The sequence below is a fragment of the Drosophila suzukii genome, chromosome 3, assembly GCF_043229965.1.
Source record: "Drosophila suzukii chromosome 3, CBGP_Dsuzu_IsoJpt1.0, whole genome shotgun sequence".
NCBI lineage: Eukaryota > Metazoa > Arthropoda > Insecta > Diptera > Drosophilidae > Drosophila > Drosophila suzukii.
The window spans coordinates 14,382,642-14,401,519 of NC_092082.1; the positions used below are offsets into that span (position 1 = coordinate 14,382,642).

Sequence of the window (18,878 nt, forward strand, 5' to 3'; positions counted from 1 at the left end):
GTAGGGTGATCGGAAATGGAGCTCGATCTTCGTTCGTGCCCACAATTAGCCAGTCTTCGGGGTGCTAATTGATCTCAGAGCTCCTCCCACTGGCTTCAAAATATTCGTCTAGGCCGTGGCTCCATGAACTGCAGAAGAAGCCCCCCAAATTGGCTTTCAAATTGCCATCATTATGCTCCAAAAATAGCAACTCAACGACCTTGAGCACTTACAGTTACATAAAAGGTTGGCATAAGAAAATATTAAAGGTAAATTAAGGAATCTTAGAACCAAACCGTGAAAGATGGGATAGGGTTCTTAAATGAACTCAAAAAATTAGTGAAAGTGAAAGGTTAGTTACCTTTAAAAATTATTCTAAGCAGATAAGCAACAAAAAATATTTTAAAAAAATGTACTTTTTAAACAAAGAACTTTAATGAACTTATTAAACAGAAATAAAAGATGTGAATGTACATTGTTCACTTCCAATAAAATATTATACATATTATGATACATCTTAAATGAACTTAAATTTCAATATGAATTGAGTAGTGTTAACTTACAAATTTATAAGATGAGTTTACATTTCTATAAATAGTTATAATTTTAAAAATGCCTAATCATGAATAAGACTGACTTCTGTTCACGACTCCTAACAAGAAAACCTTTTCATGACTTCCGAAAACTGTTCGCGAGCGTGCCGAACTATTTAAAACATATCGCCTTGCAGTTTTGCTACCGTTTGAAGTGAGTTGAGATGCGATGACCTTGATTGATTTTATATCGATCGGAGTGCAAAAGGAACTCCCAAAATCCAAACTTGAAGCTGTTTTGATTTGCTTTTATTTGGGCTGTTGAATGACCTTAGTTGGCAGTCAGCTTGAAAGAACGCCAGCGGAGTGGAAGTAGAAGTGGAGCTTGCCAAAAGTGTGAAAATCGATCGGATAACTTTGGTTTTATTTCATCAATCAAGCGGAACTGCACCCTTTTGCGATCGAGAGGAGCAGTGGGGTCAAAACCTTGTTCGAGCCGTCTTTAATGGCTTATTAATGTTGATTTTTGTACTAATCTTTTGGCTGACAAATTAGACAATCTATCAAACAACGGTTTCCATTGTTGATTCCATTAAATTAAGCTCTAATACCCAAACGAAACCCTGTAAGCCAAACAAAGCCCCAAAAAGATGCTGGTCTATGTTCACGGCTCGTCGAACAAGTAGAAATTCAATTATTAATAATAATCATAAATCGAACGAAAACCGGAAGATACCCGTACAAGATGCGTTGTACAGCCATACATCAACCAATTGATTCGACTCAAGTATTTCAACTTTCAAAACTATGAAACATAATGAAATGCCATAAACAACTTGAACTGAAATCGTTTATTGCCCGCTGATAATTAAAGCCAGAGAGCTAGATCAGAGATGATCGACGGCTGCCACAGATGAGTCGAGTTTCCGCCGAAGTTCTATTTGCGTGGCTAACTGGAAATTCTATTCGCCTAGAGCGGCTTAGCACTAAAACTGAAAGCTTCTAGAAACTATTTAGCATCCCCACAAAAGCGACTTAGGAATGCTAATCTTTTGATTGCATACATTCTAGATCTCTAGAGTTTGGAAATCCGACAATAAATCAACAGGGATTATTACTGCAACTAGGATGTGGCTAGAACATGGTTAAAATTCTAGGAGCCCCGTCCATAAATAATATATGCCATCTGAAGTTTTTATGCATTTCGCTGGGACAATTTCGCCCATGGCATACAAATGATTCGCCACCGACAACCGTAAGGTAAACGCTCATAAAACCAACAACCAACAATAATAATCAGCAGGTGATTCAGCCTCAATGGTTTTCACCAAAAACAAATCCGCCAACAGTTCATTAAACCTCGGGGTGCTTTAGCACTTGTACAAATCGAACTGATACAATATATTCACAAATAAATAAACAATCAAATATGACAAATGAAAGTAAAACTCGAGAAGGCGCAGTCTGTCATACTCTTTAATTTAGGTGATGGGGTTGGTTATAAATAAAAATCAAAAGGTAAATGACACAAACACGAGCTAATGTTATTAAAGTTAGATTTATTTTAAAGGTTCAAAAAAAGTGTCTTTTAAAATACATAACGTTTACTACTTGTATAAATTGAACTGCTACAAATTATTCGAGAATAAATTAAGAATCACGGATGACTAATGTAAGATGAAAATTTCAGTAGGTACATATTTTGTTACCCTTTAAAAATAATGATATTAAATTTAATAATAAATTAAAAATGCGAGTTTATTACAAGGGTATAACCTCCACTTTTTTATACGTAAATGCATGTTTAAAAAATGTGTGTTTGACAAGTAGTATATATTTTTAAATATGTTTAAGCACTTAATTACACAATAAGAAGTCAAAAATAAATTTACAGGTTTTATTTAATTAAGTCGTGATTTTCAAAATCACAAAAATGCATTACCAGATATAAGAAACGTATATATCTCCTCAATGAAATCAAAAGCAAAAAGATTATTTTTATATACTAAAACTAAGCGTGATATTGTATATTTTTGTAACAAAATCCGAATTTACTAAAATATTATTATTCGTCACCACTTTCCCATAAAAGCACATATACTCCACCCGATACTGTGAACCACCCACAAAGGCCCATTCATCAATATCTAATTACGCGACTGACAATGGATCCAATCGTTGTAATGAATTTAAGTGACAAATTTATAACAACTTTCGGAGCGATTAGCTGAAAGTGGGGGCAGTTGGGGAGGCACTGCCTTTCCGAAATGGATGTCGCTTCGTTTTCATTAAGCACTTTTTTTTCGGTCATAAAGCCAACGGCGGTGAGCAACCGAAGTGAAACCGGGGACCATAACAAGTTCAGCTTAATTGCAACCTACACAGAGATCGGGGCTCAGAGCAACGGCGACGAACATCTGAACAGATTTTTTGCACTCTCGTCTCAAGGTCGCCGAGGCATCCGACGGCTGAGAACCAGAATACCCGCTTAATGGCCAGCACATGGAATCCCAAGCTGATCCTGTTACAAAGGAGGAAGTGACTGGGGAACGGGTTCTGGCTCTCTAGATCGGACCAGAATGTGACCTTAGTGGCACAGGATTTCGCCTTTCTAAAACGCTTCGTTGCCTCTTTGTCAAACTTGGTCATAATTCATGGCTAGAACCGAGAATTGGAGATGAGAACTTCCTGTCAGCACTTGGCGTCTTCTAAACTTGGCTAATGGAAACTTTTGATTTAGTTTTTGGGCTGAGAACCGAGTTTCCGACAAGGGAGCTTGTAGACTAGTTCCCAGTACTAAGCACTTTAATTAAAGCCTAAAATGGCTTAGCAAATCGAAGCGAAACAATTGCCATAAATATTTATGGCTCAGCAGGCATTCATAAATCACTTTCAGCCGTTGAACGCACCCACAATGAATAAATACTTGGATGGGAGTTGCTTGTTTGAATGTTTTCGCCTTTTTTTTTTGGCAAGACAAGACAAGCGTTCTTTGCCGCAAATGTTGCGGAAGTTAACAGCTAATTAAAGAGCTTGACTGGAAATTAAATAACGAGCAGTCGCCAAAGCCTAGATATTCTCTTCATTCGGTCTCGTTTCTGGTCAGTTGCATTTGGAGCGGGCTTTTCGGTGCGTCGGTCTGCCACAATTGATCGCCCTTGCCTCATGCCAAGTCGAGCATGCCACACACATTAAGAAACACCCTGCTGTGCTCTATTCACCTACGCGAAGATCGGACTGGGCAAGGTCAAAGCCGAAAGACTTTAATGCCTTTGGTATGCAAAATGTTTACCATTACAATCCGGCCAAGTTGCCTCGACTCTTAACCACAAAAGCCACGCCAGCAGCTGCCACAGAAACGATAAGAAGCTGGGGGAAAACAAGTTTGCCGCAAGTTCAATGGCCAATTTTGAGGGCCGAACCCAGGATGCCATTGCAGAGAAAATTCCATAAGTGATATCTATCTATCGGAATCTATACTTCTTGTAAATTATGACAAAAACAGCTGATAAATATTTAAACTTGTAATATATAAAAATAATTTATTTATTAGCAGATTTAAAAAAAAATGTTATAAATTTTCACAAAGAAAAATATTCTTTCAGTGTATTATTTTCAAGGGTTCAAGTGCGTTTAAGCCGCAGCGACCTTGGTGGCAAGGAAGAATCGACTGCCACAACATTGCGGATAGGGATTGTTGTTCAACCTGAAATAATACAATACGTGCTTGACATGTTAATTCCACGAAAGACGAAAGACTTAAGACACGAACCTGTCGCAGCAGGAACTTCTCAAGCTGCGACTGCTGAAGTTGAGGCCAGATTGCGACACCTTTAAGCCGTCCGCGCTGACGGGTAAGGGGAATTAATGCCATCGGCATATAGATTGATAATTTACTGTACTGAAATTATTATCGCATCAAGTGCTGGCTGCATTTTGAATGCAGTCGCCACAGGGTCCGCTAATGATGATCGTCTTAGCATCTAATTGAGATATAAAGCGACCCACGCATGGGTAAACAAGCAAATACTCGGATACAAATCAAATTACTAGATCGCTATGCACAGTGGGGCAAGCAGGTTTCAATCATGTAAATTAAAAAAAAAGCGGGATTTCCAAAGGTCTGCAAGTTAAAGAACAAGTTATTGAATTTTAAATTCAAACTATATCGGTCAGCAAATGTGATTCATATCAGGATCTTTGTGAATCATCTTAATTTTAATATCTTACCTCATCTTATGAAATTATCTCAAGGTTTATTCAACCCGAACCACTGTGCTCTACTTCTCTCAACTAGTGCACTTGAACTCGAGTGTCCGTTGCCCAAATGAAATACCACACAAGATACAATAAGTCAGCTGAAAAAAATAACAAAGATATATTTCGAATGGTTTTTCCGCTCAACAATGGAGCCACGATTTTCAATGAATTCCAATACCTTTGATTTGAATGAACTAATGAAAGTTATAAAAAGTGGAAAAAACGTCAACGAAACGCAAAGTGCTTTGGGTAAAATCAACTAAAACAAACAAACAATTAACCAAATCATCAGTTCGATAATTTTTGGTCTATGGCCAAGTGATTTATGAGCCGAGAAAACTAAATGATCTAGAGAAACCAAATGGCAAAACTCAGGGACTGTGAGAAAGTGCAATGAATGTCCGTGTTAGCGTCAGCTGACTTAATTTATTTAGCCACAAAGGCAAGCCGACCAGACAAAAGTCTCCCAACTCTAATTAAAACAAGTTTAGCATCTATTTTGGCAAAGATTTTTTAACGATATCAAGATCTCAAGTGAGTCATTTCAGATTGATGAATAAATAATAATCATATTTAAGCAATATTTTGAGCTTAGTCACGCTTCAGATCAACAATGAAATGCTGAACGATCTTTTAATAGCCAATTTAACGCTATTATTGTCCAAAGATATAGCTGGCCATCAAAGTATGAATAGGAATCGATGAGCGATGAAACTTTCTTGATTTTGACATTTGTAAGCCAAAAAGAAAAGTGTCAAAGCAGAGGTCAAGTGGAGAATTTCGTTTCTCTGCTACCGAATAACCTTAGATCGGAGAATCGAAATTTATGCAAAGGTTCCTCTGTGAAGTCGAACGATTATTGTCGCACCATCGCCGCCGTCTGCCGGCTGTTAATCTTCGATGTCCATTGTCCGTCACTTCCGTGACCTTTCGGACTTGAAGTCTGACTTCCAATATCCGATTGTTGCCTGTCAAAATTCGATCAAGACAAATAGTCTTAGCGGTTTTATTTCGAGAATCTGATCTGAGACACTTGGCTTACACAATGCCCGCTCTTCTTGGGCGATTTATAGCATTCCACTCATAAATTACGCATTCGCAGTGTGGCACAACAGAAGTCAAAAAACTGAGACACACTCGTACTTTTCTACAGCTTATTGGTGGTTTATTGCCAACCATTTATGGCCGAACTTTTGCATCAGTTTTTGGCAATTTGTACAGATAATTTAATTCTGAAATAAAAAAATCTCCTATTAATTAGATTAGGCCAGCGATATAAAGCCGATGCTTTTTTGCCTCCATTTGAATTGCTAATTAGCTGGGGCGCTATATGTCTGTTTTAACGATGGCATAAAATAACGAGCACCCAGCGAGCTAAGAGTAAAACTAAAACAATCAACAGTAGCCATCAAACACGCAGGCATTAATTTGTACAAAGTATAACATTTATTTATGTAATATTTAGTTGGTTGTACTCTTTTTTTTTGTGATTTTCTGCTTAATTAAAGCAATTATCCTTGCGCAATGGGGCAGTGCAGTTAATCTGTTCGCCATCCGGTCAAGAACGCATCGTCTGGCTATTGAGGCTAGTGCTGGCTATTAATGCTATCTTTGTTGGCTTCTAAATCGCTACTTAATTCCTTCTATTCGAGCTAGTGCTGGTAGACGTCTGGTGCTGATAAAGTTCTACTGAGGCTGAAACTATTGTTATTTGTAAGAGAGGGCTGAAGAACCCTTCCTAGAAGTAGTGTCCATAGTGTCCGTGGTGATGGTGTCCGTAGTATCCTCCATAGCCTCCGTAGTAAGGATAACCTGCGGATGGATTTCAGAAATATTATACGCGATCTTTAAGAACTAGTTTCATGGGATCCCAGTCAAAAATATATTTAAATTTTGGATGGTAACATTAACAATGCTGAAATGTATATAGGTTTACTAAATTCTTCAACGTAATAATAATTTAATAGAATATTTGAACAGCAAACTTTGAATTTAGAAAATATATAGTTAATGTGCTCCTTTTGAAAATTGTTTTCCAATTTAACTTATTAATCCAGCTGACTTTAGGATATCCTTCCTTTTACTATCTCAATCTCTTACCAATTCCATAGTAACTGCCACTGTAATGCGGCCAATATCCGCCGTAGTAGCCTCCCAGGTAGGGCGATGAGTAGTATCCGTATCCAAATGAAGCGGCTCCCTCGAGATCCTTCTCCTCGGCCTCCACATTCACCTCCTGGTCGCCGCCCTCCTCTCGACCCTCCTGTGGGCGTGCCTCGCATCCGGCCAAGAACATGGCCAAAAGGCAGAGGGCGAGCAGGAGGCAAACGGATCTGGCTTGGAACATCTTGGTGGGTTTTACAGCGGATTTACAACAAACGGTGCAAATGGAAAGGCCACTCGGGGCTTACAGCAAATGACTGACTGACGCTGGGAGCGTGCAGTGGGCTTTTATAATGGCCAAAAGGCGATTCTTGCATTGCCATCAATGCGCAGCGACAAAACAATTGTCTAAGCGAAAAACGGTTTTCCCCCTCCAATTTGGGCGACTCCAGCTGCGTGTGCTTCTAACAATCCAAAGAAAACCCCGCCAAACATCAATGAATTGGCCAAGAGGGGGGCTTTCGGGGCAGGCTTCTATTTCTTGCATGACCGACTACTAATTACAATGCTTTGGGCCAACTTATATGTTTGTTTGCTTGTTTTTCTCTTGCCACCCACAGCCCACTCCGCCCACTGTGATCAGTGGGGTCAATGTCGCAATGGGCAGTGCCCCGTCTTCTTTTCCCTAAAGGCCAGGAATTAATTTGGTTACATAATGCGCACCGATTGCTCTACCCTACCAAACGTTCCACTCTAATTTATCTCTCACCCCGCCAACACACGAAATAATAATCATAAAAACCCAACACAAGCTCTATAAATTAAATAACTCTTTGTCAAAGTGGCTGAACAACATTCTAATCCCATAAAAAAAAAACGCCGCCCAAATACGCTAGACTAGGTTTAGTCGCCAAAAAAAAAACGAATGTGGAAATGAAAATGTTCCAAGAATAGAGATGGGATCCCCATTAAAAACTAGCCAAGAATCCGAAAACTAGTCTCATCCGAGAGATCTGTTTCCCCTGTAATACAGTGAGGTCAGGTTGATTTTCTTCCGCTTCATCTGAGCCACCCGAAGACCCTGCTAATTGCCCCGAAAATCTTCTCACAACTTTGCATGTTTGGCGGGGTCAGGGATTTGGACAATGCGTTTCGCACGTTTGGCAGCCCGGGCTCAAGCTCGGGGCTAATTGCCAGTTTGGGCTTATCTAAATTGCCGCATTAGCCAAGAACTTGTGACTTGAGTTGGGAGCCGTTGTAATTAGCCGGGCTAAATGCTTGGTTGGCCAGCAAGAATCCACGGAGATTTAGCATTGAAAGAGGTGAGGTAAAGGGTTCTAGGGTTTCACGGTTAATTATTTAAAAATAATTAAATTATATTCTACTAGCTTACCTTAAAAACACGCAAGTCAAAATCAATAACAAGGCAAGACTAGATTTTGAAAATGATTAGTTACATATTTAAACAAACATTTTTCCATTAAATAAGTTTTTTTTAATATTCTCTTTCATTAATAATACTTTATTCTTTGTAAATAAATAAATAACAACTAGTTAAACACTCAAGAGCCACGTTTTACTCCAGGTCCAATGTGGACACACTCTGATTTTGGTTGGGCATGTCGGGGAATCGATGGAATAGCGATGAGGAGGGTTTGGTTTGACTATCCAGCCGGGTCTCGAAGATTCCCCCCTCCGAATTGATGAGATACCAACTGGGAGTGGGCGTGGGCCTCTGCAATTCCTCTTTATTCAAACCGGTAATGGGAACCACTGTGGGTAACTTTTTGGCCAAGTCATCCAGCTCCTTGAGATACACATCCAAGGCGCGATAATCCGTGTTGTTGGCCACCTCGCCAGGTGCAACAAACTTTGGACCCGCCGAAAGATCATGCTCCTGCCACAAATTGCGTATATTCGTCATTACATCCGCATAGAGTATGGAGTCATCGCGGCGGCCCAAGTTGGGGTTGTTATTTGGCGATTTGGATTTGCGTGAATTCACCAGGCGACTGGCCAGCGGAGTTGCGGAAGTTTCCGCCACCGAATTGGCACTTGAAAACACCGATTTGCCAGTGGTTGTTATTGTCGTGGCTGCCTCGTTCCGGAAGTTGAACCGCCGCCTCTCCTTTAATTTTTCCCGCTCTGCTGACTTGGCTTGCTGCTTAAAAAGTCTTTGGCGACGTCGCCGATTAGCATCGCAGTTGGTTGCATTGCCGCAGGTGATTGCAGGTGACCTCTTCACCTCGTTGGTGACCTCGTCGTCGGGTAAATACTGCGTGGCATTTTTCAGTAGATCCCCTATGTGAGCCACCAGCTTCAGGCCTTTTTGCACATCATAGGGTTCCTTTTTTTCCTTTAAGACACTCCTCCTATTTCTCTTACTCCTCTTGTGCTCTTGATTGCGACTCAAAACTGCTCTTAGCCTTTGCTGTTGGCCACGATGGTAGAGCTGCTGTTCGAGGGTTTTTTGGGCTATTAAGGTATGACTTTGCCTCTGGATATGACGTTGTCTTACTAAAGGTAACTTTTGCCTCTGTCTTTGCAATAAACGCTCTGTTTTTCTTACAGAGGCCAGGATTTCCATGGGTATTTGCAGCTGATTGGGGCCGCCTTGTAGCTGAGTTTCCTGGGTAAGCAGGTCTCCTTGGGGTATTATCTTAACCCTATTATTGGCCAGTTTTCTAGGCTGTTCCCAGACCACAGGAGGATTGGAGGGTTGCCTCTGCCGCAGTCGCTTCAGCTGCTGAAAATGTTGAGGAGGCTCAATAATCCTGATCACATCCCCCGCATCATCGTCCACATAGCCAGGTCTTATGTCCTGCAGATGGGGAGGAACTCTATTCTCATGCTGTTTAGGTTCAGGTTTAGATACCCTATAAACAGGAGGAGTTATGGTTGTACTAGAGACTCCTTCCTTCCCGGGACTATCCACTTTGATCCCCTGACTTAGTTGGGAATAAAAGAGGAGCAGGTAAAATATCCTGAGCCTTGCCATTGCACTTTTACTCTCACTATCCCAAGGTCGGGGAAATGCCACTTTTCACTTTCGCGTTCGACGGCCAACAGACAACTGTGCAGCAAGTGTGCTATCATTGGGCCTTTATAAAATTTCCTCGCCGTTTTTCCAATTTTCCAGTTTGATCGCCAGCCTTTCTTTCTTTCTTTCTATCTTTCGTGACGAGATGGATGTCTTTGTAATCGTCATCGTCGTCGTCATCGGTCGTTTGTTAGCTTCGGTAGCAAATGAAAGCGAAACTGGCCCGACGAAGTGACGTTGCAGGCTGCAACGTTCAACGTCCAGTGTTATAACTGGTCAAAGTCGAAGTTTAAGCCCCGTTTCGCTTTAGAAACCCACTTTGCATACGCGCACCACTGCGGTGGTTTGGCACATTGCAACTTTCTGGCTCTGTGGCTAGCCTGCAGAAACTAGTTTCTAGTTGGAATTCAGTTTTCGATCGTGTGGGTAAGTGTTTTTATTTTCGCGGTCTCGTATCTCATTAGCGCCTCGCCACTTGACCCTCAACTTGAACTTCGCCGAAAGCCACTGAAATTTTGTATTTGTGTCATTTGGGCGAAAGGCAAAACGAACGGTGAAATAATTTATGCACTGGTCATTTAATTTGGTTGCTTTAAATATTTGGGGATTAATGGGGTCTTTAGATGGGCATGATTTATAGACAATATTTGTATGCTGCGGTGGGAATATTGAAAAGGAATAATACATATATTCATGAGCTGGTTTTTGTGTTACAAACAAAATGTTTTCTTTGTTGTCTCGTAATGGGAACAAAATTCTTTAACTTTTATTTGCTGGTAAAAAAACAAATAAAATAAAAAACGCTAAAAAGAGATTCGTAATAAAATTCTCAAGCCTAGATTTAAATTAAGCCGCAAATTTGTTGGTATTTATTATTTTTAACACCCTATTTAAGTACTGTATAATAGTTGCCGTTAAGTTTTTAAGACTGTGCACTTGAATACATTTATTTATTGCAAGTTTTTATTACCAATAAAATTAAACAGCTCTTTTAATAGTAAAGCTGTTGCGCATGCGCATTTTATTAACATTTTAACAGGCGCCTAAAAGATGCCACAAATTATTTCATTCGAAACCAATAACAGTGGCTTGAATGTTAACAGCAGCACAGTGAGTGCAAAATGTAAATGCACACAGTCCAACAACTTGACTAAAAACACATTTTAAGATTTCAATAAATTATGTTTATTGCTAAAACTCTTGCGACAATTCAACCAAGCTTTCGACCAATTGAACCTCCCCAACAACGAGGACATATCTTAATTTTTGCACTACACACTACAAAATAAATAAATAAATAAACATAGTTGGTTATAAATTAGAGTGGGTTGGGGATGAGATTAGGAGCCAGCTGGACAAACTACAATGTTAGGCTCCCGGCGAGAACGGCAGAGACTACAGCGTTAATACGTTAGATTTATCGGGTTTTTGGAGGACTTGGAGGACTTTGATGGACTCATGCGACTAAAGCTACTCCACAACCATGGGCAGCCAGGCGTTATCGTTGGCGAAACCAACAGCACCACCACCCACAGCACCTGCACCACCCACACCACCGTTATTCGCCCTGAAACCCATCCGCCGCTCGTGAGATTTGGGCACCGGAATGGGATGTTGGTACACTCCAGCGATGCTCTCCATGCCCATGCCCATGCCATTTTGAGATTTGGGATTATTCTGAGGATATATGCGCTGCTCCACTATCCTGGATTCTTCCGCCACCGGGGGATTAACTGTAGCCGCCGCCTCAGCCCTGCGATTCTTCTCGAAGAAATCGATAATGGGATGGTAATTGTAGTTGATCCTCTTGCCCGACATCTCGTTGGCCCCGCCGCTGGGGAAGATCGGACTCACTGGATAGACGGCCGGCGGTTGTGGTTGTGCCGTCGACTGAGTGGTGTGCTCGGTCGAAAGTGACGCCGCTGGGCCGCCGGCAACCATTGAGTAGCTCGTCGTGGTGGTGCTGGCTGGTGGTGCATAGAAGCGGGGTCGCGATTTGCTGGCACCTTGCTGCCGGCCGCCTGGTGGTGCAGCTGTGGGTGGTGCAATGGTTGGTGGTGCAACTGCGTTGGCACCTGCTTGATGGGCATGGGCGGCATAGGAAGAGGCACCGCTGAAGAAGCCACCACCGACTGACTGGCCGGAATTGGCGACGAATTCCGGGCTAAGGGCAGCTGTTCCCGTTCGGGCTGGTAGACTTGTGGTCTGTGGAAATCGTAGGCGGACGGCAGCTTCTCCTGCGGCTGATGGTAGTACTGAGGATGATACTGCTGATGATGCTGATGATGTTGCGGTGGTGGGGGCTGTGTGGGTGGAGGCATAAATACGCTTGCGATTGAGCGGTACACGCGGCTTCTCTGCACCGCCGTTTGGTGGGCCAGCAAAAAGGTTTACCTCTTGGTCCGCATGCGTCTCGCTCGGCGCCAAATCCAAGTCCAGACGAGCCTCTGAGTGCTGTTGGGGCCGCCGGCGGCCCACCTGGCTGTAATACTTCTTGGATCCTGATCCTGCTCCGGAACTGGAGCTCTTATAGCTGCTATAGCGATCCTCGTCATCATCTGGGGGACTGAGATAGGGACCCACACTGGTGCTTACACCAGGCAGCTTCACTCGCACCTTGTTGCTGCTGGAGTACAGCTCATTGGTCTCTCGATTGTTAAATGAAGGATACCGCAGACCCAGTTCGTCCTCCTCGCTCTCATCCGCATAGTCCAGATCCTCTTCGTTGATGGTGCTATAACCATTGTGATTCGCATGGGTGTTGGCCAACGGAGAGTAATCCTTGGCCTGGATGGAGGAGAGCGGTGGGAACTGCTGCCGATAACCATCCACCTGGCAGGAGCAACAGGTGGGCACCTTGAAAATATCCACATGGAGACCACGAACTTTGTCCCAACTCAGCAGTCGGTGGTAGTTGTACACCTGTGAGCAGTGGGAGCGATAAGTCTGCGCCAGGTAGGAACAGCTCTCGCCGGGATTGCTGGGGATGCAAAGATTACAAGTTAATAATGCAATTTCCTGAAGTGAAAACCCATTAACACCCACCTGCACTTTTCCAGTCGCAAGGTTTGCGTGTGCTGACCAGTGTTCACTATGTATTTCCACTCTCCCGAAGCGGATTTCGCCTTCTGGGGCCGGGCGTAACGCACCACGCTCTGGCACATCCCACCTGCACTGCCTTCATCTTCACGCCTGTAAAGGAAATCAAAATAAATTACTATTTAGTTAAGTTAATAATAACATTAATCTTTTCGTTAATCCAATTATTCAGTGAGCCACTTTTTTATAAAATTGGTTTTCATGAAAGCTTTATAGCTGAATACTGAATTTTAATTTGGTATAAATAAATACAATTAATTTAACTTTATTAATTTTATTCAGAAAGAAAATATTGAAATTGATATTCTTTTATTTGCCACGTTTATTGTGAAACCTAAAACGTTTTGTTTTAACTTTTACTGGAATAAAGGTAAAACGAAATATTTTGACTGTTGTTTAAGCTATCTTAACTTTGACCAGTGTTTCTACATTTTATGTGACTAATAAAACCGATATCAACGTCCTTGTAAAATTTCAAAAATATCGTTTTATGGTCTAGCAATAAATTCTTTAAATCGGATTTCAGAGTTTCAGAAAAGCTTTTATATTCCTCGCACAGACAAACCTTTCCATTTCCCATCTCTTTCCACTTACCTCTTTTTGCTTAGGCTGAAGTCATCGAAGTCGTCTCCAAACTCCAGATTATTGTTGGGCTTATCGTAGAACTCGGCCAAAAGGGCGGACATGGCATTCTTGTGGCGCCTTATGCTGCCCATGATCTGTTCACTGAGATTTCAAGATAATATATACAGTTTCCAACTGCTTTTTCGTTTAACAACTCTAACCAAAACCGATCAACTAAGCATAAGTGCAAGGGAACGTTGGGCAAGTGAGTTTAATAAATTACTGTTTATTAGGACTAAAATTCAGACTAAACTAGGACTAAGGACTATGGACCGGAACCAGGAACCCGGGAGAACCGCTCACCAACTAGCTACGGGGATCTTACAGCGGATAGTCGTCGGTGCGGATGCACATGTTGCTGGTGAATCGTTCGCATTTCTTGTGGGCTGGTGTTATCACGGGTTTGTGGGAACTGGCAGCCGTCTTGGGTCTTCCCCTCACAGAAGATGATACCCTCTTCCGTTTAATGGGAGCTCCCGACTTTTGACCCGGCAATGGTCTCTTTCCCAGGCGATAACGAGGTCCGGCAATTAGTTCCTCGGGACTGGGTAGAGGTTCCTCAGTCTCCTCACCGCTATTTCGTTGCAGATCCAATCTCTCATCGGCACTCAGGGGAATTTCGGTGCCATTAAGACCTGCAAAAGCCAGATCCTCCACCTCTGCATATGACGATTGGCCATCATTAGCGGAAGCCAACTGCTCCTCCTCCTCCTGGCTACTTGGCAGTTGAAAAGCCGTGGTGTTCAGTTTGATGGTCCGTCCAGCAATGCCACCCAAAAGTTGCTGCTCACTCACAGAAGCTGGCACGGCTCGAGTTAGTTTGTGGACAAACTCATTAGCCGATCGCCGAACTCTTTGCCCATGACTTTCCGGTTTCGGGGACTTGGTTTCGTTGCCATGAAGATCGCCCGTCAGTGCCTCATTGATCATCTGTGGATCGAGCACCTCAGCACCCATCTCATCAAAGAAGTCCTCTAGGGATTCCGATTGCTCCTCCTCAGCAGGATCCTCCTTTGGCTCCACACTCACGGCAATGGTGCCCACTTGGTCATCTTTTTGGGACTCCTCTGCAGTCAAATCATCTCCTCGACGACTGATGCGTGTGTCAAAAAGGGCAGCAGAGGCCAAGTCGGAACCCAGATTAATGTACTTGCGGGTGGAACTCTTTATGAGATTTGCAATGTCAAAGACTATGGGCAGCAGAAGCTTTTTGTCATTGCCAAACATCATTCGAACCTGAAGGAACCATACGAATATGTATTATGAATAATATAACTAATATGATTATTTAGATTTTTAAACGGGATGTAAAATATGGGTACAGGTGATGGCTATAGTTTTATAACAAATTGAATTTTGTTAAAATTATTTGCCAAAAGTTTTTATAGACTTCGTAAGCCGATTGGCTTAAGTTCATTTAAAATATTAGTACCTGAAACTCACCTGTTCAAACTTCAGTTCATGCCCCTTTTTGGCATTCATCTGTGCCGAAATCAAAGCGGATAGGGCCAATCGCTGCTGGGAAGAAAGAACCCTCAAAATGGGCATCACCTCAACGAACTTCTGTCGCAACCCCTCATCGGCCAAAGCTTTGGCCAGGGCATTTCTCAAGACCCTTTCCCGCCAATCGAAGGGTGGCAGTTGTTTCTCCGGTTCCGGCTCATCAAGATCCACACTAAAGTCCAGCATATTGGACTCCAACTTCTTGTCGGCCTCCTCCGCCTGTTGGGCCTCCTCCAGATCATCCAACTGCCAGTCCTCTGGAGCAGGATCCTTGGAGTCCGCAAAATCAAAGTCCAACAGCTCATCGTCGGGGGAATTCCCACTGACCAGATCCAGATAGAGCACACAATAGAGCAGGGCCCAGAAAAGGCAGCCAAAGGTGCGGCCAGCTTTCATTTTCACTCTGGCTTTGTTTTCTTGGCTTTGTTTTTAATTTCTGCAGCCGTCTGAAAATTACGAGGCAAAGGAAAGTAAGTACAGGGGGGCGGTCACTGGCGGTTATTAAGTTGGTTTTAATTTTCCACATTGCAAACGGAACAATGACAGCTGGCTAATTGTTTATTTATGCCTGCACCCAAAGACACTCGAACGCTTTCAAAAAAACAATTTACTTATGGTTTATTCTTAGATTTGGCCTGGCAATTCAAAAGCATTCACATTTTCGGCTTTCCATCGAAAGCAAGAGTCATTAACATGAGCGTTGACTATTACGTCTGCGGAGCAATAGCCATAACCATCTTAGCCAGGTTATTACAGCAGCACGGTCGTCTCCGGCTTTAGGTAATCGCACTCAGCCATCGGCGTCGTCATCATGATCTTCACTGTCATCTCAGTTGACTGCCCAACAAGGCGTGAAGCACCTGAAGCTGCTCTGGTTGATGTTATTTCTACCCATTTTCCCCCATTTTATGGCTATTTTTGTGCAAGGGGTTATGACTCTTGACTAAACTGGCCGTTTTACCGGTAATAAGGCGAGGCAACAAAGGTCGTGTGATTGATTTGACTGGTCCTTAACTTCCTCCCATCATGATAAAGACATTTGTTAGGCTTAAAGAGCTTCCCTCTTAGGTCGTGTGATTGATTTGACTAGGCCTTAACTTCCTATCTTCATGATGAAGACATTTGTTAGTCTAAACTAGCTTCCCTCCATGAACTTGGTTTTCACTTCTCATTCTATGCAAATGTTTTGGGCGCAAAGGAAAGTCTTTCTTTCTTTCCTTACTTTGTTATTTATATACTTAGTTGGTATGGCTACCCCAAGGAGCCGACAAATCTGAATGCTAACTACACCCAGGCCAAGAAAACTCCTCCGAGGCAATGTCTATAGCAGCTGCATCGATGTTTGGCTGGAGAAGCGGCAATGCTGTGACCTTTTGTGCAGATGAAAAGTGAAAATTTGGCTGCAACGGCGATGGCAAACAGTTGACAGTTTAGAAAAGGCAGCCAAGGCCAAGCATGAAAACTTATGGCAGACGTGGGCCCGGAGGAGATTGGCGAGTTGAGATTCGCGTCTTTTGAGCCAGGCAACGGCACCCAAGGCAAATAATTGAATGAAATGATGTGCACAGTTTGCGGTGCGGCTCGAACGTGAGGATGCTGCCGTTGTCATGGAGCAGGCTCGATGTCTTTAATTTATCTCGCACACCTGCACAGAAGACCCCGCTAATGGATCCTACGAAAAGGGGGTGGGGGGGATAGATGGCGGCGCTTCTGGTTTTTGTGTGGCCTTTGCATATACATATATAGTAGAAATGTTTTTTCTACCACTGGGAAAGCGGCGCGCTGCAATAAATCAAATTAAGCCAATAAGTCGCAGCCGTTTCCCATATATGCCGGCCATTATTTCGGTTCCCAGGCATCCCAGTAATTTAGCGTGGGTGCCATTTGCAAGAAAGTAAATACAAATTGCAGACGAAAATGGGAATGGCAAATGCATTTGAAGATGCTGCAGTTGGCATGCAATCTCTCGTTAATTAACTAGTAATTTGCGTGCGTTGCGCAGACAAACGAAACGAGGCCAGTCCACAAAAAAAATACCAAAAGAATTAAAGAAAACAAATTTAAGCGCTGCAAATGAGAGAAGAAACATCGGAAAGCGAAGCGTCTAGCAAGAAAGTCGCACTGACAATCTGCCGTAGAATCCTACTAAGCAGCCTCGGCAGAAGCAACTGGGTGCTAACCGACTAACCTAGTAAGCGAACCCGCTGAACCACTAGCTAGTGAACCACAGCTGTTGAGATCTATTAGACCAATCCGGGGATCGATATCTTCTTCAATATGGGTTTGCCCACCTAAAACCAAAGCATTTTACCGGGCCCTAAACGAAAGACTTAAGACACAAACTTGACGACCGCCGAAAAGCGCAACTCATTTATAAATAAACACACACACGCACATGCACACCTTAAACAGCTCGGACTGACACAATTTCCTCGGGCGTAAAGAATAAAAAGAATTCAAATTTTTGTGCGTCGTTGTGTTGTGAGTAAACGATTTTTTTTAGAAAGTTGTTTCCATTTCACATATTTGGCTAAAATACACACACACACACACATAAATAAAATGCTATTTTAAAATTCCAATTTCGATTTTGTTTCTTGTTCTCTGCTTTGCGCTCTTTTTTATCTTGTATGATTAATTTATAAAACGAGGCTGAGCTCAAGAAATCACCTCAGATCAGCTCGACTTTGGACCACTGTTCTTCTGCCAAGCCGCTCCCTTCCACAATCTTCTGTAGCTTTGGTCACCGATTATTTCCTGTTGCGGCGCAAGAACCGAGTTTTTATTTCACTCCACTCCACTTTGAACAGATAATTTTCACTTTTTATGGGCTCTTTGCTGATTTTCAGTCCGTATGCTGATTTTCACACTTTTCACACGCGCCTTAATTAACAGATTTTCTACTTTGCCACACTTCTTGAGCGCTGGCAGGCTGGCATTCACCTTCGTTTCGCTTTTGGGCCAGCTTTTTTCCGCCTGCTACGTCTTAACGCTTTCAACACTCGCCGCAGACTGATTTGCTGCCTCAACTGCTGCTTACTGCTTCTTTAACTGCTGCTTATGCTGCTTCTGCTGCTGCTGATGCGGTTTTTGCTGCTGCTGTTGCTGCTGCGTCTTTGGTTTAGTTGGCGTTCTGGACCCGTTGCTGTAAATCCAACTTTGCTGCGTGTTTGCGCATCGGCAAATTGCATTTCTTGTGCAGTTCGCAAGTTCAATGAACCGTTGGTTGGCTTAGATTTGCATATTTTACATGTTGTATCTATTAACGTTTAATGCGGAAGTTTGCCTATATATTTTTTCAAATTTTGAAGCAGAGTCGCCCGCCCAGTTTGTGTCTTAAGTCATTTGTTTTTTGGCAGTGGGTCAGGAAGCGAATTGCCGAAAAACGGAAGCATGCAAAACGGTGTGTTCAAACTGCTTTCTATCGGCATCATTAGCTATGAAAAACACTTTGATCACTTCATTGGTCACGCCCACCCGCGAGGTTCAGCCCCTAAAGTTGAGGAAAGAAAATTAATTTCGTAGCCGCGGCACTTTCGTTTTTCAAAAAACTGCCCTCGGTGGCAACTTTGGGCAGGTTGTTAGCGCCTCCGCCTATTTGTCAGCCAGCGAACAGTGGAACGAAACTAAGTAAGTTAATTGAAGAAATGAAAAGACATAAACAAACGCAACTTGGCATTAAATTCATTGCCTTTAAGTGGTAATCCTGTATGAAATGTAATGCCAAACATGTTTAG

General features: G+C 42.6%; 3 protein-coding genes across 7 annotated transcripts in view; all 3 read right to left on the reverse strand.

Annotated features, from left to right (window-relative positions):
* Positions 1-18,878, reverse strand: part of NT1 (Neurotrophin 1) — a 128,497-nt gene that overhangs the window by 32,491 nt on the left and 77,128 nt on the right. The window contains exons 1-7 of one of the 5 annotated variants that reach the window (XM_036816193.3): positions 17,812-18,076; positions 15,082-15,587; positions 13,964-14,874; positions 13,609-13,740; positions 12,961-13,107; positions 12,310-12,895; positions 11,630-12,218 (exon numbers count right to left, since the gene is read on the reverse strand). The exons of 1 other annotated variant lie outside the window; for it this stretch is intronic. In XM_036816193.3, the coding sequence (XP_036672088.3) occupies positions 11,766-12,218; positions 12,310-12,895; positions 12,961-13,107; positions 13,609-13,740; positions 13,964-14,874; positions 15,082-15,537 (2,685 nt within the window). In that variant the 5' untranslated portion in view covers positions 15,538-15,587; positions 17,812-18,076 and the 3' untranslated portion in view covers positions 11,630-11,765. 3 more of the 5 variants (XM_070996117.1, XM_036816192.3, XM_070996118.1) reach the window with 3 other exon arrangements.
* Positions 6,196-7,201, reverse strand: LOC118877380 (pupal cuticle protein Edg-91). The gene is made up of 2 exons (XM_036815941.3): positions 6,873-7,201; positions 6,196-6,584 (listed from the first exon to the last, which is right to left on the reverse strand). The coding sequence occupies exons 1-2, from the start codon at positions 7,117-7,119 to the stop codon at positions 6,511-6,513; spliced, it is 321 nt and encodes a 106-aa protein (XP_036671836.2). The 5' UTR covers positions 7,120-7,201; the 3' UTR covers positions 6,196-6,510.
* Positions 8,383-9,937, reverse strand: LOC118877225 (uncharacterized). The gene has a single exon (XM_036814650.3). It carries the CDS (start codon positions 9,871-9,873, stop codon positions 8,452-8,454), a length of 1,422 nt encoding a protein of 473 aa, XP_036670545.3. The 5' UTR covers positions 9,874-9,937; the 3' UTR covers positions 8,383-8,451.

Coding starts and splice junctions, on each gene's coding strand:
- LOC118877225 (XM_036814650.3), bottom strand. CDS start 9,873: ATGGCAAGGCTCAGGATATTTTACCTGCTCCTCTTTTATTCCCAACTA.
- LOC118877380 (XM_036815941.3), bottom strand. CDS start 7,119: ATGTTCCAAGCCAGATCCGTTTGCCTCCTGCTCGCCCTCTGCCTTTTG. Junction 6,585..6,872: donor TGGCAGTTACTATGGAATTG/GTAAGAGATTGA, acceptor ATCCATCCGCAG/GTTATCCTTACTACGGAGGC.